This window comes from Macaca fascicularis, chromosome 2 (genome assembly GCF_037993035.2).
Source record: "Macaca fascicularis isolate 582-1 chromosome 2, T2T-MFA8v1.1".
NCBI classification, from domain to species: domain Eukaryota; kingdom Metazoa; phylum Chordata; class Mammalia; order Primates; family Cercopithecidae; genus Macaca; species Macaca fascicularis.
The window spans coordinates 49,284,793-49,309,920 of NC_088376.1; the positions used below are offsets into that span (position 1 = coordinate 49,284,793).

General features: G+C 39.3%; 1 protein-coding gene across 1 annotated transcript in view; it reads right to left on the minus strand.

The window, feature by feature from the left end:
• PLSCR2 (phospholipid scramblase 2) overlaps positions 1-24,080 on the minus strand; it is a 33,987-nt gene extending 9,907 nt beyond the window's left edge. Inside the window, exons 1-2 of the mRNA XM_005546024.3 lie at positions 23,957-24,080; positions 351-586 (exon numbers count right to left, since the gene is read on the minus strand). Of these exons, the coding sequence (XP_005546081.3) occupies positions 351-586; positions 23,957-24,080 (360 nt within the window). The remainder of the gene's footprint in view (positions 1-350; positions 587-23,956) is intronic.
• Between the last annotated feature and the right edge of the window lie 1,048 nt (positions 24,081-25,128).

Genomic DNA, 25,128 nt, shown 5'->3' on the forward strand with positions numbered 1-25,128 from the left:
ACGCCTACACATCATAGAGATTCTGGAAAGAGTAAGTGAGGTAATACATGTATAATGCTTAAAAACAAAACCTAGAAAATAGTGCTTAATAAATTTTGACTTTGGACTATTATCACATTATATAAAAAATCTTAGAAAACAATCACCTGTGACATTCATATTTTGATTTAACAATGAATCGAACCCAAAAGAACCAGTAACTTGTTAACAGAATGTGTTGTTTACCATTTCTGACATTAATTAATTAATAAGCAGTAAATAAATAAATATCACTCAACCAAAATTACTATGGTTCAAAAACCAGAAGCACAGTTTTATTTTTTCTGAGTATTTTACGTATTTGAAATTACCTGACTTAAGTATTCCAATCCTGGTGGACAGTTTAATGGTGGTGGTGGTGCTGGCATCCATAGGGCCCCTGCAGGTCTACCTGGCTGATTTTGAACAGGAATGCCAGCTGCGCCAGCAGGTGGGACTAGGTAGCTATGCTGACGTCCAGGGTAGAAGGCCTGGGAGCCCAGGTGGCCAGCCTGTTTCCCAATGTGTCCAGCCTGGTGCTTAGGGTAGACAGTATGTCTGGGAGGTCCTGAAATAGGAGCAAGTAAAATAATTTGTCATCAATCCTTTTTAGAATAACCCTAGTTATCTACAAACTGACCTCTCAACTCAGAAGTCTTATATCTGTGAAGCTTGAGGTATGTTTTCATCTTCAGATATGTTTCAATGAAATATCTGTGGTTCCACATTCACTTCTATATTGAGGGTGGTTCGCTGTGAATAGTGTCGGCCCAGAGCTTTATCCTTACTATTTAAAACTCAGATAGAAAATATGCTTTTATACCTGTGAAAGTGAAAGTAAATCCACTGATCTAAAGTGACCTATATGAAGATTCTGGCATGCCTTCATGGAAAAGAGAGATGAAATTTGAAAAAAAAAAAACAAACCAAAAATAATGGCTATGTTTCAGCATTCCCAGAGCCCAAAAGCACCCTGTGAAAAATTATAATTGTGGAATTATAACAAATGACATATCCTATATGTATAGAAGTCAATGGGGAGGGGGGTTGACCCATGAAGGGATATTTGTCAAGGTCTGGATCCATTTTTAGTTGTCGCAACTGGAGGAGAGACTGATATTACCACCTGGTTGGTGGAAGCCAGGGATGCTGCTAACATCCTCAAATGCCCAGAACATCCCCGTGGAAACAAATAATTATCCACCCCAAAATACTACAGTGCTGAGAAACCCTAATACAGAGGTAAAATCATGTCATTCCTCCTAGCAGTTTTCAGATGCTTGTCTGGGCCAACAGGTTACCAGGAGTTTTAATCTACAGCGTATTTCTCTCCTGTTTCCCTTGATAATTTTCTTAAAACATCAATTATGATATTGCAGTTACAAAATTAAATTTCACAATTTGTCACTCTTAGATCTTTAGAACATACAATTTGATAAAATTCAACAAAACAAAAGTAAAAAAATCAACAGACTTTGAAGCAAAACATTGAACAGATGAAAAGTTCTAAAGTATTTAGCAGAATAGAGAAAAATGTAATAAGTATAATCTTTATATTACATGCAAATGTACATTGCAATGATGCTTCATAAGCTTATTTGTATAGTCCACAGTGTAGTGATTCCATAGGAATGGAAAATAATTTCAAGGGACTATGTTCCTCAATATTTTAAATGAATACTTAATGCCACATAAAATATAATACTTAGAATAGGCAGTACATTTAAGTGGAACACTGGTGACAGGCTCATATACTAATAAAAATAAGGCTTAGCAAACAGATTTAGCCTAGTACTAATGCACTGTAAATACAGCTTTTATAATTTATTCCTCCTACAATTAATGAATATAGATGATGCATGATGTGATTGGCTGTGTTGCGGAATCAGGGGATACAGCTATCAAAAAGTCAATATGCTGTCAATGAGCTTACAGTCAACTTCTGGAGGAAATAAACTAATTTTTTTATTAAAAAAACTTCATATTGGTATGATGGGGAAAACCTGGGAGAAAGGGCAGAGGAAGATGGATATAATTTATGTTGAAATCAAAAAGATGAGAAGGGGAAAGCTTTATGTGAAGACCTGCAGAGAATGCTACAGGAGGAAGGAAAAGCCAATGTAAAAACCCTGACTCTGTAAGGAATTTAGCATGTTCATGAGAGAGGAGAGTCATAAGAAAAGAAGAGTATGCATGGCTGTCACCAAAGCAATAGGAAGAAGTTCATCTAGGGAGACCCTTAGTAAGGAGTTTGGATTTTATCCCAGGTGTCATTGGTAATTACTGGAGGAATTTAAGCAGAAGAGTTAACCATGATCTCGTATATATCTTGCAAAGTTTTTAGGAGTGCCCAGTACTGGGATTTGCAAAGGAAAACATAGCTACAAATAATATCCTTTCGTAAGCTAAAAAAAATACAACAAAGAACAAGTCAACAACACATTTAGTATTATAGGGAGGAAATTAAACACTTAGTAACTTACTTTTATTGTTCATGGATTGAAATAGTTCTGAAAGAGACCTAATATTAATATGTTGTCTATACATTTGTAGGTCCAGTATAACTGTTGGAACAAGATATTCTAAAACAATACAGTCACATTCACGGGATATTCCTCTTTATTCATCGAGTAGAGCCTTATCTGGCCATTTAAATCCTTTGGGCTTGACCTCATTCCCCTTGCTGTTTTCACAGTAGAATTTATTATTATTTTATATAGAGACAGGGTCTCATTATGTTGCCCAGGCTGGTCTCAAACTCCTGGACTCAAGTGATCCTCCTGTCTCGCCCTCCCAAAGTCTTGGGATTACAGGCACAAACCGCTGCATGTGGCCTCGGTAGGAATGTAGAAATTGTTGGTCAGCCCATGATGATGAACGCTTTCTTTTTTTTTTTTTTTTTTTTTTTTGAGATGGAGACTTGCTCTGTCACCAGCCTAGAGCGTACTGGCATGATCTCGGCTCACTGCAACCTCTGCCTCCTGGGTTCAAGCGATTCTCCTGCTTCAGCCTCCTGAGTAGCTGGGATTACAGGCACACGCCACCACACCCAGCTAATTTTTGTATTTTTTAGTAGAGACAGGGTTTCACCATGTTGGCCAGGCTGGTCTCGAACTTCTGACCTCGTTATCTGCCCACTGCGGCCTCCCAAAGTGCTGGGATTATAGTCGTGAGTCACTGCACTTGGCTGATGGTGATCATTTTCTAGAAGACTTTAGGAAGAGAGTCTAATCAGGAAGAAATGCTGCGAGCTAAGACCCCAAAGGGTAATTGAGCTAAAACTTCAGTCTTCACGGCCTGCACAACCTAAATGAAGTGTGTGGTTCATTTCCAAGCCTCTGGGCTTGGGCTCCAGGAATGGTCCAGGTAAAGAGCAAGAAAGGTTAATTATCAGATCACACCACTGCAATTATCTCGTAAAATTTCAGGTCCTGTGGACCTGTCATTCCAATCCTGACCTGTAAATTTGAGAAGTTGTGACATTACTCTGTTCATTAAGAGATGTATTTTTTTTTTTTTTTTTTAATCAGAGAACCCAGTCTCAGGAGTTGTCAGAGCTATAGCTGCCACAGCCTCCGGAGTAGCTGGGACTACAGGCACCCGCCACCACGCCCAGCTAATGTTTTTGTCCGTGCTAGCCAGGATGGTCTTGATCTCCTGACCTCGTGATCTGCCTGCATCGGCCTCCCAAAGTGCTGGGCTTACAGGCATGAGCCACCGCTCCCTGCCTGTACTTGGTATTTCTATAGAAACATAAAGGACAGCAAATATTCTACTCAGTAATTCTGCCTTCTGATGCCTTGACCCCATCCTAGTCTTTCCCACTACTATCCAGTCACTATTTTCTCCATCTACTGTAGATCCCTGTGCTTTTCATGACTGTTAATTACAATGAACACATCAGGCAAATCTCCATTACCCAACATTTTTATCTTTGACCCATATGCACTAATGCAAACTGCCCTCCCACTTCTCAGGCCCACTCTGGTGTTGGCTGCCCTTTCACCAACTCCTCCTACTGTGCAATCCTAAGTGGCAAATAAGTCAACTGATCCCTCCACATCCTCAAATAAAATATAGAGTTCTCAAGAAGAAACCACCTCCTTCCTTGCCATTTCAAAATTATTTTTTATGATTACCAACTTTAAGCACACATTTTCATAATATAGTGAAACTCTTAAGAATGCTCCAATTACAGTCACCTCTTAGTTACATCTAAGAAGTTCAGCAAAGGTTGAATAATTCCAAGTGGGTTTATTTGTCCCTGAAATAAATCAAAAGATGTATTTGTGTTACTGATTTAACTTCCTGGATTGTCTTAGAACAATAGGAATCCAGTTTGCGTTAACTGGTCAGAAATCAATGCTGTGGACCTCATCAAGTCAGAAGAGTAGAAATATTAAATCATATTTTTCTGCAATTAATCTATAAGGTGAACAATAAGCTAGTAAACATGTGTAACTAGGGTAGACTAACTAAGGTGGACCAGTAGCTTTCCTGGGTCTCCAGTTTACAGACTTCTAATGTGGTGGGACTTTTCGGCATACAAAATTGCATGAGCCAATTTTTTATAATACATCTCTTCGTGTGTGTGTATATATATATGTGTGTGTGTATATATATATATATCTCCATCCTAGTTCTGTTTCTTTAGAGAATTCTGACTAATATGATGAGTCTATTCCAAGAAATGACATAACTCAGTTTGGGAAATGATTGGGCTGTGTCCTGAATAAATTAGCTAATTAATCTAACATGATAACTTTAAATCATTGCTTCCAGCACTTTTACTAAAAGGTAAATTTCAGAAATAACTTCAGAGTAAAGGAAAATCATATTTTTATGCTGTACTAAAAGAAAATAAATGTTCGTGATAAAGTCATATTATATATTGTACCATTTGAATTATAGTTACTCCAAAACAAACACAGAACTTCAAGTTACAATCTGATTACTACACACTTCTTTCTAACTCTCTGGTAAGTGATAAATTTGGAGTAAATTGAGGTAGCACATACTATATACACATTAGTACATCTCTTTTAAAGTAATTCTATCAGAAATCATGTCTTCATTGCTGCTCTGGACTATTTGATAATTATAAACCTCCGCACTCAGGGAAAGGGAGAAGCAGCACAGAGGATTTCCAGTTCTGACTTCACAATTTGTATTACAGTTGTTAAATATTAACAACTGTATAGGACGACATCGATTTGGTTTGAGCTCCTGCACTAGGCTTCAACAGATCAAATCAAAATGCAGTAACTAATGCTAAAGTTCCGCATTAGCAAATTGAAACTAAGTTGTTTATTTGACCTTCCAAGAAATCAGGAGAGAAATGAAAGTCTAGCCTCCAAACAGGGCAGTTTCAACCTACATAATAAAGAAGTTCCCACACTTTAGCCCTTATAAAGAGAGTAACCTGAACTAATTTAATGTTAACTAATCCACTTTTTGTATTATGCTATTTCTTCATTGCTGCTCAAGGTACCTTATAAAAACTGACTATTCTGCAATGCCCCATGTAGCATCTCTCTATTTTTAGATAAGATGCTGTCATATTCACGAATTCCTAACATAAGTTAATTACATCTTTAAATTTGTTGTAATTTATCTTTTGACACAGCTAAAGCCTTTTGACCCATTTCTTAAGGTCTGAAATTTTTGTCTTACTGCTTTCAAACATAACTAAAGTAAAACCTGGACCCCACAGGGAAGTCATACTTAATTCTGGAAGATCCTAAAATTACTATGCCTGTAACATAGACAATTAACAAATAAATTCAGATTAATAACCTAAATCTAGTTATGCCTAAGCACAACTCTCTCTAGCCACATTCACCCACAAAAAAAAAAAAAAAAAAAAAAAATCACAATATAGAACAGTTCACATTCTTCTCAAGCCCCAAGCAGAGACATAGGTTCTGAATGATTTTAGTAAAATTCTACCGTTCTGAAAACGATCACAAGAATTCTAGGTGCCTAACTTCCTACCAGTAAGTAACAATGAGACATTATGCTATGCCAGAGAGGAACTGTGAATAGCCCAGGGAGAAGGCAACATTTATTGAAGTAAGTCACAAATTAAATAGCTTTCATGTAATTCAGTTACATGATATGTAAATTTTATGCACATAAAAGATTTGGTTACTATCTAAGAAGACAAACATTTCATCCGTTGAACTGTGGTTTCAGTCAAAGTAAAGCAGAGCAAGCAGAGATGCATTTATACAAATATGTGGGGCAAGAAGATGGTGAGCCTTTGAGTACAAAGCCCACCATATCTGTGAGGTATGAGATTGAAGTAGGGTGACTGAGGCCAGTTATTAATGCAAAGTACCTCGTAACCAGGAGTTTTACCATAAAAATCCACTTCAGCATATAGGCTCAAGAAAACAAAACACATATGCTTAGAACCAATGTAAGATAGCCTTTTACAGTTTTGTTTGTTTGTCTTTTGGTTTTATTGAGACAGAGTCTCACTCTGTTGCCTAGGCTGGAGGCCAGTGGCATGATCTCGGCCCACTGCAACTTCTGCCTCCCAGGTTCAAGCAATTCTCGTGACTCAACCACCGGCATAGCTGAGATTATAGGCATATACCCCCACACCTGGGTAATTTTTGTATTCTTAGTAGAAATGGGATTTTCCCATGTTGTCCGGGCTGGTCTCAAGTTATCTGCCTGCCTTAGCTTCCCAGAATGCTGGGATTACAGGTGTGAACCACTACACCTGGCCTATAGAATTTTATATGAAACCTTGAATCAAAATGTAGATACTATATCAACTAGACCCAACTGAAACTGTAGTAGTAAAGTGTTCTACAAAACTAACAAGTAAACCAAGGAGACAAAAGAAACAAAAATGAGTCTTAAAGTCAGTTATTCTCATTTGATTGCTTTATTACTGCTCAAAAACCTTTCCTTACAATGCAGACCTCCCTCACAAATCTGAGTTTTCCTTTCTTCTTTATAAATGAGAAAACTAAGCCCATAAAGATAAAGTGTTTACTTAATGCTGTACAGCTCACTGACTAGCTGAATTGAAATTATTCATGATTCGTATCTGTTGCACTCATGTTCCCATTTCGTTGAATAAAAAGAAAAAAAACAACCCCACATTCTTCCAATGTGCCAAATTTCAGTGAAAGCTGTTAGAGGTTATCTTTAAGGTATCTTTCTTATGTAAGATAGAACTATGTTGAATTTCAATTTAGTCTCACAACCAATTAGTTTTTAACTAGGATAGGCAAAATTTTTTTAAAAGCAGTTTTTAGCAACAAAATTTGAGAAATGAAAAGCACAGTTGTTACTACTGATTAACAAGTGCTTTGGCTTTTAAATTTAGCACTGTTCAAGGCAGTGCTATAGAGCGTGTGTATAGGTACACATATGTGTACCTACATATATCCACATATATGTACACATATATAAATATGTAAGTACATAAATACTTAACATAAAGCTTATTTTGTTTTTCAAGGAATATTAATCAAAGGCATAGAGCATGAAAGGCATTATACAGGCACTAAAAATGGAGGAGACGGGCAGCTAATACAATTAAATATATTCCAGCACATCATATTAATTAAATTCATTATAAATATATTATGGATAACACATATATAACAATACAAATGTATTTGTATATATACAAATATATTAAGTACTATGAATACAAATAATGGTGCAATAAAAAGGATATGGAGTCATTGATTTAGATGGAGTAGTGATGGCATTGTCAGGAAAGTCAGAGCAGAGAGCTGAAAAAATTCTAGAATCAGCCAGACCATGGAGATGTGTGAGGTGCGGGGTAGGGCCTCGAGAGGGCCTTATAGAGAGAGGGAAATTCACTGGTAGAAGTCCTAAGCTGCAGGAAACAGGGCTCATTCGGGAAATGAAAATCTATGAAATTACAGAGCAAAAGATGGAGAGACCCTCAGAGATGAGGATGGAAAGGTGCACAAGGGCCAGTTCATAAATGTTTAAAGTCGCTCTACCTGCACTTTAAGCCCTCAAAGGCCAGAGCTTGGTTTGTCTTGTCCAAGACAGGCCACTTAATCTGTGTTGGTTAATTCAACAATAAGTGGACAGTATTATTTTGTTCTTTTCAGTCAGTAAGAATAGTTCCCTTAAAGATCTGAAGGCTGCTTGATGTACAGTGAGACCCAGGTATTTTACGCTTGTCTATCCAACTGCAGCAATCCACTCATTTTCCTTTGTATGTGTTTTTCATTTCCTTGTGCTTGTCCATTGCTCAAAACCCTTCTACTGTAAACATCAGGGTGGCAATAAGAGAAAGGTTTGCTCTTAGGAAAAGTTCAAGAAAGAAAGGAGCCCCCAAACCTCCTGACACTTCTAAGTGTCACTGGTACTAATCATGTATCTCAATGTGATAACCTGGAAGAAACAACGACTGCCTGTTCCTGGAACTGGGAAGTGGCCATGGCAAGAAGTCCAGAAATAACAGTGCATGAATGAAACCACATGGGAACCAGAGAGTCAGTTTGCAGAAGCAGAGACTTTGTCAAATATTTAAAATAATAAAAGCTAACTTTCACTGAGTACTTTCTGTAGTGCCAGGCACTGCTCTCAGAACTTTACATTAACACATGTAATACTCTGTAGCTCTTTTAACAGTTACACAGTTTCAGAGATGAGGCAATGGAAAGAACATATATGAAGAAATTGGCTGACAGTCCACAGATGGGAACCAGTAGAGGCCGAATTGTCTTAGCAACCGTGCTAGATACCGCTATCTTTTCCAAGCTGGTATTGTAGAGGGCCTAGCATAGATGTGGGCTCCAGGCGGACTTCAGTGAATACTTACTGATAAACGACAGCTTGCAGGCTGTCTTAACCGTCCCTTCTAATAGCGCCACTATACTAGCACATGGTCCTGAGCCCAGCCTCTGCCCAGGATTCAGGGCCGCTCTCTGCCTATAAAGCAGTGTAGCTAAGGGGAAGCCGAGCCCCGCGAGGCGTTTTCAGGCAGGACACCCCTTTTCATTCGAATGGTTCTGGGGTGAGCCCGGGTGCCGCTGGGCCGCCTGAGGCCCCTTGCCGAGTTCCTGTTCCACTTCAGGTGTCGGTTCCCGAGGCCCATCGACCCTTGCCTCGCCCTCTGACGCAAACACAGTTATGGGGCGGAGCGTCGTCCCCACAAGCCGCGCACACCCCAGTCCCATAAGGAGGCGACTAAGAAAGCCTCCCCCCTACCACACCACCACCCGCGGCTGCAGCTGTTTCCGCACAGCCCTGAGCGAGCCGAGGTCCTAGTATGGCTTCCTCCCCTCCGCCCCTTGACTGCCAGGCCCACCTGTTGCACAATCCTCCCTGAAGTTGGCGGGAAAGCGGCCTGGACCAGCCTCAGAATCTACACCTGCAGCAGCCCCTCGTTTAGCTTTCTGGATACCAAGGGTACAAGGCTTCCCTCCCCTGGCCCCTGCGCGGGCACACGGGATCCGGCTTTGCTGCTGGAGGGCGGCCGAGCTGGGGGTACGACTGAACCCACCACCCCGTGTGCGGCGCGGAGCTGCCCTCCAGCCCGTCCCGTCTCCCCCTCCCCATCCCCGTCCCCTTTCTTGCTCTTCCGAGAGGCTCCGGATACGTTTGTCCGGTGGTTAAGGGCAGAAGGGCAGAAGGGCAGAGATGAACTGGGACCTCGACACCAGCTGGAACTGGAAAATTATCAGGCAGGGAGTGGCCTCCCCCGGGAACTTCCTTAACTCTGGTCTTGACCTGCATCCCTCAGAAGCCTGCGGCTTTTCAAGGTGAGGGAGCTTAGACTACAAATGAGGAGCGGTCGAGATTATTTTGTTTGTAGCCTTTACCCTCTTCCCTTTTCTTTCCATCAAAAGGCATTTTTAACCTGTTTTAAGAGTGAAAATGATGAGGTGTGTGGAATGTTTAATTTTTCAGGGCGTGCCTTTGATTTTTCAGGGTGTGCCTTCAACTGGCACACCCTCATGCAATAAATAAATACATATTGTTCTGACGTTTTTACTGATTTTTAAAAAATTTATTTACACGCCTGTAACCCTAGCACTTTGGGAGGCCAAGGCAGGCGGATCACTTGAGGCCAGGAGTTCAAGACCAGTCTGGACAACATGGCGAAACCCCGTCTCTACTAAAAATACAAAAATGAGCCGGGTGTGGTGGTGTGCCCCCGTAATACCAGCTACTCAGGAGGATGAAGAAGGAGAAAAATCGCTTGAACCCGGAAGGCAGAGGTTGCAGTAAGCCAAGATCGTGCCATTACACTCCTGCCTGGGAGACAGAGCAAGACTCGTCTCAAAAAAAAAAAAAAAAAAAAAAAAAAAAAAAAAAAAAAAAAAGTAGCACGTGGTCTTCCAAACAATAACACCATATATGGAGAAAAATGAAACCTCACCCTCTCCATTTTCTCCCGATTACCCTGCTAACCAAGGTTGACACAGACATTTGAAGACATACTAAGAGGTGGGAGGAGGGAAGAAAAAAGGGAATGGAAGGCAGGAAGGTGGAGAAAGAAATTGAGAAAATAAGATACAAAAGGGAAGAAGGAAAATCAAGCTACCTGAATTTGAATTCTTCCTTTTTTACTTCCTGTGCCTGTGACTTGTGAAAAATTACTTGACAATCTTTGTGCCTGTTTTCTAATAGTTAAAATGAGAGTAGTAATGGTGTCTACCACATAGGATTTTTATGATGATTAAGGAAGTTAAAATATATAAAGAATTTAGAATGATGCCCGCCATAGAGTAAGCGCTCAGTAAATGTTATATACATACAGATATGTATATACACAGCTACACAGTATTTTGTTTGTGTGTTTTTTGTTTGTTTGTTTGTTTTTACACAAAGAGGATTATTTTACACAACTCTTCTCTGATGTGTTTTTCACCTAACTATGCATCTTGGAAATCTCTATCCCTCTAATACAGAACTGTATCATTGATCTAATAATCTAGGTGCTGTTTCTAAGTTTTATCAATTATAAATTATGCTCTAGTCATCATCTTTGCACATATCTTTCTGTATACAATACAAAAAACCATATCATTTTATTCTTTTACCAATAAGTCATGAGATTGATAATTTTTCCACATCTCTTCAATTCTCAAATACCAATTCTAAATGTTTCCTACTGTGAATGGCAAGTATTATATTATTTTTTGTTTGTTGATTCTGATTGTTAATGAGAATGAGGACTTTTTCATATGATTACTAATTATTTTACAGTTTTATTCTGTGATTTGTCTGAAATATAATGCTCATTTGTTGTTGTTATTGGATTGGGATTTTTTTCCCTCTTGCTGATTTGTTAGTGTTCTTTATATATTGTGGGTATGTTAAATAATATACAATTCTTTTTTTTTTTTTTTTTCTTTTGAGACAGAGTTTCACTCTGTTTCCCTGACTGGAATGCAGTGGCATGGTCTCAGCTCACTGCACCCTCCACCCTCTGGGTTCAAGAAATTCTCTTGCCTCAGCCTCCCAAGTAGCTGGGATTATAGGCATATGCCACCATGCCCTGCTAATTTTTGTATTTTTAGTAGAGATGGTGTTTCCCCATGTTGGCCAGGCTGGTCTCAAACTCTTCACCTCAGGTGATCCACCCACCTTGGCCTCCCAAAGTGCTGGGATTGCAGGCATGAGCCACCATGCCTGGCCAAGATACAATTCATTTGCCCACTGGGTCTCTGGCTTGAACCTTATTTGAGGTTGCTTTCACCATATAGAAATTTTTATTTTCAGTGATTTTTACTTTGATTTTTTCATTTTGACTTCTGGTCTTTGAATCTTATTTTAAACTGCCTGCTGTACCCAGGACATTTTTATATTTCTTCCTTGATGTCTGTTCATTTCCTTATTTCCAAGTAGTTGGGAATGTCTAGTTGTCTTTTTATTATTTGTAATTTTATTGTAGTGCACGCACATGCTGTGTATGGTTCCAGTCATTTGAAATTTTTAAGACTTACATTATGACCTTTTGGCACACAGTCAATTTTTATCAATATTTTATATGAGAAATAGGTGTATTCTGCAGTTGTGTATGAGTGATGTATTTTTGTTCTAATGGGCTGGGTCAGTTTATTAATTTTGCTGTTACTTTAACTAAATATTTGGCTTGATTGATCTATCAATTATTCAAAGAAGTATTAAAATTGAGAAAGTATCTATTTATATTTTGACTTCTTTTCATGTAGTTCATTAGGGCAACTAAAAGAAAATACTATAGCCTGGGTAGCTTATAAACAACAGAAAGTTATTTCTCATAGTCCTGGAGGCTGACAAATCCAACACCAAGGTGCCAGGAGATTCAGTGTCTGCAGAGGGCCTATATTCTGACACATACATGGCATCTTCTTACCGTGTCCTCACAAAGGGGAAGGGACGAGGGGTCTCTCTAAGGTGTTTTATTCTTTCTTTTTTTTTTTTTTTTTTTAAGGGTATTAATCCCATTTATGAGAGTTCCATTCTCTTGACCTAATCTCACAAAGGCCCCATTTCCTAATATATCACATTGGTGATTAGGCTTCAACGTATAAATTTTGAGGGGACAAAAACATTCAGACAATAGCAACATCTGTCTTAGTTCCTGTTGCAAGAGCAAAATAGCATAGTCTAGGTGACTTAAACAACAGACATTTATTTCTCACAGTTCTAGAGTTTGAGAAGTCCAAGGACAGGGAGCCAGTAAAATCACCATCTGTTGAAGGCTCTCCGATTGGCTTGTAGACAGTCCCTTTCTTGCTAGGTCCTCACGTGGCAGAGAGAGGAGGAGCTCTGGTTCTTCCTCTCCTTATAAGAACACTGATCCCATCATAGAATTTTAACCTTTCCTTAATTTGGCATCACCAATCCCTCCTTCTCTCTGGGGTACCGTGGAAATAAATTGGATCTCTTTATTATATCTGTCTAGACACCCTTTGTGACTTCCTGTGTCTTGCAAAATGATTTGCCACATCTACCTTTTTTCATATTCTCAAATTAGTTGAAATCTTATGTCCTGCTATACAATCTCATCTTTCTGTCATACTTGGCTTGGGTTTTGTTTGTTTTGACTTTCGTCACTTTCATTGTATTATAATCCTGAAGAAAAGCACTATCTTTTTTTTTTTTTTTTTTTTTAAGACAGTGTCTTACTCTATCATCCAGGCTGTAGTGCAATGGTACGATCTTGGCTCACTGCAACCTCTGCCTCCCGGGTTCAAGCAATTCTCCTACCTTAGCCTCCCAGAGCTGGGATAACAGGCTCCTGCCACCATGCCTAACTAATTTTTGTATTTTTAGTAGAGATAGGGTTTCAGCATGTTGGTCAGGCTGGTTTCGAACTCCTGACATCAGGTGATCCACTCATCTTGACCTCCCAAAATGCTGAGATTACAGGTGTGAGCCACTGTGCCTGGCTGAAAAATACTATCTTAAATTAGAACACATCTCGGTATAACATAAACACACTGTTGGTTGACTAACCAAAACTCAGTATCTGCTCTTATGTGGTAAAATAGTGGTTTTCAAATTTTAGTATCCCTCAGATTCACCTGGAAATCTTGTTAAAACTCTATATGTGTTCCCCACATTCAGAGTTTCTAATTCAATATATTTGAAATGGGGCTTGAGAATTTGCTTTTCGAATAAATTCCCATGTGACGCTGATGATGGTTTTCCAGGGACTTCACTTTAAGAACCATTGCTAAGTGTTCTATTTTGTTCAGTTCTTGAAGAACAATGTGTTCATAAAAGGAATGTCCTAACCCAAAGAACAAATATTGGTTAGTTGTCAATCATAATGAATCCAAGCTCCTTTCTCTGTTATTGGCATGCATTTGGTTATATTACTTACATTTGGCTAAAGAAGAGTCATATTGGGAATTTCTAGGAGTTTCCTGCTTACTTTTGTATATGTATGTGAATGTATTAATATGTATCTGTGATGTGCGTAAGTACATGTACATGTACAGCCCATATGTACACTTATGTGAAGACTGACTTATGGCTATAGAATCTATGAGGATATTTATTTTTGTTCTTTCCACAATTTCATACTCAAAACATGCCTTTTTTTTTTTTTTTTTTTTTTTTTTTTTTTTTTTTTAACCTGTTGTCCTCTTCTACATGGAGGGTTTTATTTCTTTTCAAAAGCTCCAAGACTTCCACAGCACCGAGGGGTAACTGGTATAACACAGCTTTATGGGAAACAGTAGCAGAGGACGATTTCACTTTGCATCATGGTTCTAACATGTGAGTTAAAACTCTGGGTTGGAAATTCTTTTCTTTAAGAATGTTGAATATTGGCTCCCACTCTCTTCTCACTTGTAGAGTTTCTGCTTAGAGGTCTGTTTTTATCTGATGGGCTTCCTATTGTAGGAGAACAGGCTGTTCTTTCTGGCTGCCCTTAGTAGTTTTTCCTTCATTTCAACCTGGGAGAATCTGATGATTATATGTCTTGGGGTTGATCTTCTCATGGAATATCTTAATGGTGTTCTCTGTATTTCCTGAATTTTCATGTTAGCTTGTTTTGCTAGGTTGGGGAAATTCTCCTGGATGATGATATTGTGAAGTGTGTTTTCCAGCTTGTTTTCATTCTTCCTGTCTTCTCCTGGTACTCCAATCAATTTTAGATTCAGTCTTTTTGTAAAGTCCCATATCTCTTGGAGGCTTTGTTCATTTCTTTTCACTCATTTTTTTCTCTATTCTTGTCTGCATGTCTTATTTCAGTAAGGTGGATTTCAAACTCTGATATCCTTTCTTCTGCTTGGTCGATTTGACTATTGATACTTGTGTATGCTTCATGAAGTTCTCATGCTGTGTTTTTCAGCTCCATCAGGTCGTTTTTGTTCCTCTCTAAACTGGTTATTCTAGTTAGCAATTCCTCTAACCTTTTATCAAGGTTCTTAGCTTCTTTGCATTGAGTTAGAACATGCTCCTTTAGCTCAGTGTAGTTTTTTATTACTCATCTTCTGAAGCCTACTCCTGTCAATTCATCCATCTGATCCTCCGTCCAGTTTTGTGCCCTTGATGGAGAGATGTTGCAATCATTTTGGGGAGAAGAGGCACACTGGTCTTTTGGGTTTTCAGTATCTTTTCATTGATTCTTTCTCATCTTCATGAGTTTGCCTAGTTTCAGTCTTTGAGGCTGCTGACCCTTGGATGGGGTTTTTGTGGGGGCCAATTTGTCGGGGCCATTTTTGTGGGGACCATTTTTGTTGTTGTGTCAGGTCCCTCTTCTGTAGGGCTGCTGAAGTTTGCTGGGGGTTCACTTCAGGCCCTATTCATCTTCCATTCCTACTTCTTTACATGCTTCATAACTTGTTGAAAGCCATATATTTAGAATAATATAATATGACAACTCTGGAAACTGTATTTGCCTCTTCCCCAGGCTTTGTTGTTGGTGGGGTCTTTCCTATTGTGCATTTGTTTGGTTACTTTCCTCAACTAATTATATTAATCTATATTCTTCATTATGTGTGACCACTGACATCTCTTCAGTTAGCTTAGTGGTCATTCAATAAATGGATATCGTTTTCCTTAAATATGCTGCATAAGTGTATCTCCCAGCCTTTTCCAAAAGGTCGTTTGTGTGTTTGTGGGCACTATTTCAAAGATCCAATAGATGATTTGCAATACTGGCTTAGCTTTCTCTCATTGCTTGCACAGAAACTTAAGGTCAGCCAGAGGAGAGAGATTATTTCTTTTTCAGGTCTTTTCTGGGTATGTGTACAGTTCTGTACAGGTATATTTCCTTCTAAATTTTCAGGAATATGTCAGAACTTTTAAAAGCCCCTATTAATATCTCATTCTCCAGATTGTCTTTTTAAGAGATTTTGGTCAGCTTCTTCTATGCCCCAACTATTATTAAGGCCTCATTCAATTGTCATGTTAAACAATTATCACTAATTATTTCCCAAAACTGTTATATAGCATGGGTAGGTGAGGGCAGGGCCAAGATGGCTGACAAGAAGCAGCTGCAACCAAAGGATCTCACCGAGAAGAACCAAGACAGTGTGTGAATCCTGCACTGGGAACCAAGATACCTCCAGGTTCTATCAGGACTGACTAGGCAGTTGGTGTGACTCACAGGAGCAAGGAAATGCAGGGTGGTGCATTGCCTCACCTGAGAGCCACATGGGGCAAGGGGAGCTCCCATGCCCCAGCCAAGGCAGGCGGTGAGTGATCATGCTACCCAGCCTGGAGATCTGTGCTTTTTCCATTGATCTGTGCAACCCATGGATCATAAGATCCCACTCATGAGCCCATGCTACCAGGGCTTTGGGTCTCAATCACAGAGTTGCATAGATTCTCAACAGCTATTTAGTTGGCATCTGCCTAGGACTGCTAAGTTCCCAGGGGGAGGGGAAGCCTTCATCCCTGCAGCTGCCTGCTGCCTAAGACAACTGAGCTCCCCAGGAAAAGGACAGCAGCCCACACTGCAGCTGCCAGGCGCCTAAGATACTGAACTACTGGGAGGAAAGGGTGGCAGCCATCACTACAGCTCCAGCCCACCGTATTTCCCCTGCTGGTGCCTGGGAGACTCAAAAGGCATTCCCCACAGTGCAGCACACCAGCTGTGACAGATCATGGCCAGATTGCCTCTTTAGGCCATACCCTGATGCATCCTTCCTTAATGGGTGGGGCCTCCCTGCAGAAACTTCAGCAACTCCAGCAAGGGACTTAGGGCCAAAATTCTGGTCTCCCTGGGCCTGAGCCCCTAAGGGGAAGGGTAGCCATGGTCTCCATGGACTAGCTGACTTAGTCTGTCCCCCTGCTAGCTCTGAGGAAACCAGGCAGCCCAGATGATTGAGATTCCCCCTAGAAGAGCACATCTGTTTGACAAAGGGACAGCCAGAGTGCTCTGTTAAGTGGGTCTCAGATCCCGTGCCTCCCAACTGGGTGAGAACCACCACCAACAGAGGTCACCAGGCACCTTACACAAGAGTGTTCCTGGAGTTTCGTTCCAAGATGGCCAAATAGGAACAGCTCCAGTCTGCAGCTCTCAGAGTGATTGACACAGAAGGCAGAGGATTTCTGCATTTCCAACTAAAGTACCTGGTTCATCTCACTGGGACTGGTTGGACAGTGGGTGTGGCCCATGGAGGGTGAGCCAAAGCAGGTCAGGGCATCGTCTTACCTGGGAAGCACAAAGGGTCAGGGGATTTCCCTTTCCTGCCAAGGGAAGCCATGACAGACTGTACCTGGGAAAAGGGACACTTCCTCCCAAATACTACACTTTTCCCATGGTCTTAGCAACCGGCTGACTAGGAGATTCTCTCCTGTGCCTGGCTTGGCAGGTTGCACACCCATGGTGCCTTGCTCACTGCTAGCACAACAGTCTGAAATCGACCTGCAAAGCCACAGCCTGGCTAGGGGAAGGGTGTTCACCACTGCTGAGGCTTGACTAGGTAAACAAAGTGGCTGGGAAGCTTGAACTGGACGGAGCCCACCGCAGCTCAGCAAGGCCTACTGCCTCTATAGACTCCACCTCTGTGGGCAAGGCATAGCTGAACAAAAGATAGCAGAAACTTTTGCAGACGTAAATGCCCTGTCTGACAGCTCTGAAGAGAGCAGTGGATCTCCCAGCATGGCATTTGAGCTCTGAGAATAGACAGACTGCCTTTCAAGTGGGTCCCTGAACCCTGTGGAGCCTAACTGGGAGACACCTCCCAGTAGGGGCTGACACACACCTCATACAGGCAGGTGCCCCTCTGGGATGAAGCTTCCAGAGGAAGGATCAGGCAGCAATATTTGCTGTTCTGCAATATTTGCTGTTCTGCAGTCTCCACTGGTGATATCCAGCCAAACAGGGTCTGGAGTGGACCTCGAGCAAACCCCAGCAGACCTGCAGCTGAGGGACCTGACTGTTAGAAGGAAAACTAACAAACAGAAAGGAATAGCATCAACATCAACAAAAAGGACATCTACACTGAAACCACATCTATAGGTCACCAACATCAAAGACCAACACAAAGATGGGGAGAAACCAGAGCAGAAAAGCTGAAAATTCTAAAAACCAGAGCACCTCTTCTACTCCAAAGGATTGCAGCTCCTCATCGGCAATGGAACAAAGCTGGATGGAGAATGATTTCTACGAGTTGACAGAGGTAGGCTTCAGAAGGTCTGTAATAACAAACTTCTCTGACTTAAAGGAGCATGTTCTAACCCATCACAAGGAAGCTAATAAAAACCTTGAAAAACGGTTAGATGAGGTTTGATGCCCTGAAGGATTTGACTGTGTTATAAGTTGGGTTTAGCAATTGGCTTCATTTCTGAATGCTTACATGGTGCCAAGGCTCTGATCAGCACTTCTCAGCTGTATGTTCTGACATTACTGACCTGGAAACAGGCCTTTAGTTTTACATGCTGGCCCCTTGAGATCAAGTACTCACTGCATTGGAGAGGCTGAGGTGTTCCCAGTCCACTGGCAACAATACTCTGCAGAAAACTAATGAAGCTATTCAGGACTTAAACTGAACACTTCACCAAACAGATGTAACAGACATCTACAGAACACTCCACCCAATAACAACAGAATATACATTCTTCTCATATCCACACAGCACATACTCTAAGATCGACCACATACTTGTGCATAAAGCAATTCACAACAAATTAAAAAAAAATCATACCACAGTCTTGGACTACAGTGCAATAAAAATATAAATCAATACTAAGGAGATACATACAAACCCTACAATTACATGGAAATTAAACAACTTACTCCTGAATGACTTTTGGGTAAAGTATCAAAAAAAAAAAAATTGAAACTAATGAAAACAAAGTTAAAACACACCAGAATCTCTGGGACACAGTTAAAGAAGTGTTAAGGGGAAAGTTTATAGTGCCAAACACGTACATCAAGAAGTTAGAAAGTACTCAAATTAACAACCTAACACACCTGAAGGAATTAAAAAAAAAAAAAAAAAAAAAAGAGGAAACCAATCCCAAAGCTAGCAGAAGAAAAGAAATAACCAAAAACAGAGCTAACTGAATGAATATGAGATGTGAAAAACCATACAAAAGATTAACTTAGACCAAAACTTGGTTTTTTAAAAGAAAAATCAAGCTTGCTTTGATAGACCACCAGCTAGATGAATAAAGATAAAAAGAGAAAATCTAAATAAACTTAATCATAAATGACAAAGGGGACCTTACTATGGACCCTACAGAAATACAAAAATACTCCAAGACTGTTACAAACCCCTTCTACGTACACATACTAGAAAATCTAGAAGAAATAAATAAATTCCTGGAAATATATGACCTCCCAACATTAAACCAGGAAGAAATTGAAATCCTGAACAGACCAAAAACAAGATCCAAAACTGAGTCAGTAATAAAAAACCTACCAAGAAGAAAAAGCCTTGGACTAGCCTATTTCTACAAGATACATGAATAAGAAATAATAACAGTCGTATTGGAACTATTGCAAAAAATTGAGGAAGAGGGCATATCTTCTAACTCATTTTAGGAGGCCAGCATTATTCTCATACCAAAACCTGGCAGAAACACTACAAATGAAAATCTTCAGGCCAATATCCCTGTTGTAAAGCCCCTCAACAAAATAAGCAAACCAAATCCAGCAGCACATCAAAAAACTAATCCACCATTATTGAATAGACTTTAATCCTGGAATGCAAGATTGGTTCAACATATGCAATTCACTAAATGTGATTCATCACATAAACAGAACTAAGAACAAAAACCACATGATCATTTCAATAGACATAGAAAAGGCTTTTGATAAAAATTCAATATTCCTTTGTGTTAAAAACCCTCAACAGCTAGGCAGTGAAAGAATATACCTCAAAATAATAAGAGCCATCTATGACAAACCCACAGTCAACATCCCACTATTAACAAAAGAGCAAATGCTGTAGTCATTCCCCTTGAGAACCAGAACAAGACAAGGATGACCATTCTCACCACTCCTGTTCAAAATAATATTGGTGTAATTCCAACAGTTTGGGAAGCTGAGGAATTGCTTGAGCCTAAGAGTTTGAGGCCAGCCTGGGCCACATGGCAAAACCCCATCTCTACAGAAAATGCAAAAATTAGCTATTATTGTGGCATACACCTATAGTCTCAGCTACTTGGGAGGCTGAGGTGGGAGAATCATCTGAACCTGGGAAGTTGAGGCTACATTGAGCCATGATTGCACCACTGCACTCCAGCCTAGACAACAGAGAACAATCTGATCTCAAAACAATAAAAATTTTACTGGAAATCTTAGCCAAATCAATTAGTCAAGAGAAAGAAATAAAAGACATTCAAGTAAGAAGAGGGGAGGCCAAACTATCTCTCTTTGCAGATGATATAATTCTATGCCTATAAAACCCCATAATATCGGCCCAAAGACTACTAAAACTTAAAAAAAAAAAAAAAAAAGAGTTCAGTAAAGTTTCCAGATACAAAATGGATATATAAAAATCAGTAGTATATCTATACATCAATAATGACCAAGCTGAGAGTCAAATCAAGAGCACAATATCATTTACAAATATCCTAATAAAGAATAAAATACCTAAGAATACAGCTGACCACAGAAGTGAAAAAATCTCTACAATGAGAATAAAAAAACTCTGCTGAAAGAAATCAGAGATGACACAAACAAATGGTAAAATACTCCATGCTCATAGCTAGGAATAATTAATATTGTTAAGATGGCCATACTGCCCAAAGCAATTATAGATTCAATGCTATTCCTATCAAATTACCAATGTCATTTTTCACAGAATTAGAAAAACCTATTCTAAATTTTATATGGAACCCAAAAAGACCCTGAATAGTCAAAGCAATCCTAAGGGAAGAGAACAAACCTGGAGACATCATGCTATCTTACTTCAAACCATATGATAAGGCTATAATAACCAAAACAGCATGGTACTGGTACAAAAACAGGCACACAGACCAATGGGCCAGGTTAACGAACTCAGAAATAAAGCTGCACACTTATAACCATCTGATCTTCAACAAAGTCAACAATAAAATGCAATGAGGAAGGACTTTCTATTCAATATTGGGTGCTGGGTCCACTGGCTAGCCATATGCAGAAGATTGAAACTGGATCCCTTCCTTTCACCATATAAAAAAGTAAACTCAAAATGGATTAAAGACTTCAATGCAAAACCAAAACTACATGCCCTGGAGGAAAACCTAGGAAATACCATTATGGATATAGGCCTTGGCAAAAATTTTATGGAAAATACTTCAAAAGCAATTGCAACAAAAACAAAAATAGACAAGTGGGACATAATTAAACAGCTCCTGCACAGCACAGCAAAAGAAACTGTCAGCAAAGTAAACAGACAACCTATAGCATAGGAGAAAAATATTCACAAACTACCTTGCATCTGACAAAGGTCTAATATTCAGAATCTATAAGAAACTGAAATCAACAAGGAATTAACAAATGACCCCATTAAAAGTGGGCATTTTTATGTAAATGTAAGTGGGAGCTAAACACTGAGTGTACATGGACACAAAGGCAGGAACAACAAACACCAGAGCCTACTTGAAGGGGGAGGCTTGCGGGAGGGTGAGAGTTGAAAAACTACCTATCAGGCAATATACTTACTACCTGAGTGACAAAATCATACCAAACTCCAACAACATAAAATTTACACATGTAATAAACATTCACATGTATCCCCTGAACCTAAAATGAAAGTTGAAAAAAAAAAGTAAGCTTGTGTTTTCAGCTGAGTAATTTTATTAGGAAATATTCTGTTTATACAATTTTGGTAGTCCAGTGAATTTCTTTCATTTCTTCTTTCTGTTTTTGTCTTTCAGTCCAAGGTGGCAATTTTTTTTTTTTTTTTTTTTTTTTGGCAATTGTAAAAACTTTAAGAACATTGTGTCTCTAAAGTATATGTCACTGGATTCATTCAATTAGACATTATGTTGACATATATGATAATGTATAAGATAATATGTTTATGGTTTTGGGAAATATGACACACACACCTTTAGGTGGAATTTTTCTGTTGATTACATTATGGCTACTGTGACTACAAAGCTGTTGGTTTGCAAGTCTTCTGTGAATCTGGGGGTTGGGGGATGGAATTAGAACAAGTTGAAATTCCACAGCTCACTGTTCTTATGATAGTTTCACAGTTTTCAAAATGACCTTTATATTGTTTGAGATCACTGCTTAATGTTCAGAGTTCTAAAATTTTGGTTTTGCCCATTTTTTCCTGGATTCTTACTGCTTTCTTTGAGGCACAGATTTTTGGAGCCCTTACTCTGAATTTTTTTGTGCATGTGAAATTGTATATAGACAGAGACTATTATTTGAAATGAAAACAAATAAGAACTACATCAAATCTATGTACATTGGTAAGTACATAAATATTTCATATACATGAATGACAATGTACTTAATTTAAAAATCCCAAATATGTATTTATTAATTTTTATGTTTTATTAAGTATATTACTGTTTTCCATATTGTCTACATGTGTGCATATATAGTGCATATATGTATACATGTTTTAATACTTGCTAATAAGTATAACTATATTGATTTTTAAACATACATGTCACCAGACAAAATATATAATTATGCCAGACAAACAGGTGGTCTTCTAGTTATTTTGCCAAATAATCTCAATGTTACATTGTTGTATTATTCATAAATCTATTTAATTTGATAAAGTAATATATTGCTGTCAGTGAACCTAAAATACAAACACTGTTTATAAACACTCATGGTTTAAATACTTTCTAAATCACAGATCATCAAAGAATAGTAATAATCACACAATTATATTAGTTGGAGAGTTCTCCTGAAGTCTCAGAAGGAAAATGCATTTTGCATTATGCTTCACCCAAATATATAGGTGTCTTAATTTTGGGAAGAAAATTCAGACTTTCCATCGTGAGGTCTCATACTTATGAAACATTCTCTCTCCAGAAGCGTTTTCTAGTGGGTTCACCTAGTAGAAACCTGCAGATCATTTGTAGGTTACCCTTCATCCCAGTTTCACAGATCAAAATATGAGCCTCAGAGATGTTGTGTTATCCATTAGATTTATATATGGAAGAGCTATAAAGTGAATCCAGGTATCCTAAAGAAGAGGAATAGCAGGGATAGTTGACATAGACAATGGATTAGGAAAGAGGGGTATCAATTAGAGTAGGAGAGAAGAGGGTCATTCAGGGTCAGATATACTTCATGTACATGGTGATTTTCAAGTTAGATGTGAGGTGAATTTGGAGGCTTTGTTACACTCCAACTATGGCATTCGTTTTTGTTCTCTCTAGAGAGGAACATGAATGTCTTCTTCCTAGTTTTGGATACTTTGTACTGAGTGGTAGCTTAGAGATTCGTCCCAAACCTGGAGTCCTAGGCAATGTCTCTAAAAATACATAAAAATATTCTTTTGTATTATATGTGCAGCAATGAAGCATCAGCAAAGTAATAAATTCTGAATACTACAGTTTCCCAGTCCAAAGGACTGAATACACTCTGGAATTAATATGTTAAAGTCCTAACTCCCAGTGGTTTTAGGAAGTAGGGATTTTGGCAGATGATTAGGTCACAAGGGAGGAGTTCTCAGAATTGGGAGTAATGCCCTTATAGAAATAGATCCCAGAAAGATCCCTCCCCGTTTCTGCCCTGTGAAGTTACAGTAAGAAGTTGGTCATCTGTGAGGAAGTGAACCCTCATCAAACACCAAATCTGTTTAATTTTGGGCTTCCCAGCCTCCAGAAGTACAGAAACCAAGAGAAAGAGAAACAGAAACAGAAACCCCCAGTTTATGTTACTATAGGTCACCCAGTCTATGGTATTTGTTGCCCCAGCTCAGACTGTTTAACATACCGAGTATGAGTTTAAGGCCCCTATTAGGTAGTTCATGAATGGGAACATATACATAAACAAAAGGGAGTACGTAGTAGTTATAGAGACCAACATTTGAAGCACGTTAGTCTCTGGAAACTACATGTCATTGGCTACCTGGGAGGCGAATTTGAAAAGGCTTCATTCTCCATTCAGCCCACAATCCATAGTCTCTCAAAATTATTGCTAGGAAGAATCTAAGATGGGCAGATACAAGCAACCACAACAATATACATTCCATTTAGAACTTTGAAGCTAACTAGTTCTATGGATAATTGTATGCATACCAGGATATAAAGCTTATAATTCTCCCATGGTTTTGGAATGGCAGTAAAGGCTCAAAGCAGTGGCCATGCTTCCTGCAAGCAGTGTGCCACCTCAAAGCAGTGTTCACACCTCAAAGCAGTATGTCACACCTCCTATATTCCAATAATTGATCAATTGGAGCCAGTTCCACATGAAGTTTCTGATACCTAAGGCTTTACCACTACACGTTAAACAAAAAAATGGAACAATAAAATAATTATATGATGGTGCATAAAATGGTTTCAGAGCATTGTACGTTGTCCTCTGTTGTACTAGTTTCATTACCTTGCACTTTGTGCAAGAGGACACTGTTACTGAGAGATCTTCTCAGTCATATAGAAAGAGAGAAAGCCTAAGTGGAAAGTAAATTAGAACATTATGTTTTGTAGTAGGGTTTGAGTAAGAGGAAAGTACCTCTTTGGTATCTCAAAATAGGAGGGAAAAGTATTCACAATATATGAAAGATGAAACAACCTGGATACATTTCGATTACAGGCTCTAGAAGCAGAGTGGTAAGGATACTATGGTAAGTCACTCTCTTGTGTGAGCCGATTTGCCAAGCTTAGCTATGGACAGCACAATAGCCTTGGGTGTTTGTAATCCCCTCTGAACAAAGTGAAGGGATCTGGCCTCCTGTGAAGGTACATGGGCATGAAGTTACTTCTTCCACTGACCATGATGTCAGTGAAACCCAGGGTGGTGGTGGGGGAGTTGCATTTCCTGTGAATAAGGGCACAGGTTTCGCACCTCACAGCAGCAGCTGGTCAAGACAGATAAGAACCTACTGGCATTAATCAATGGAAACAATAAAGGGTAAAGGCTGCCACTTCATGAAAGATGAGCTTAGCCTGTCCAAAATAAATTGTGTAACTTCCCCATGGAGAAGACAAGAGAGGTCAAATAGATCACAGGCAAATAGCAGTCTCATAAGCCCTCAGCCAGATTAGCATGTTGGAAACCTCCCCTTTATCTGGATCAGTAAA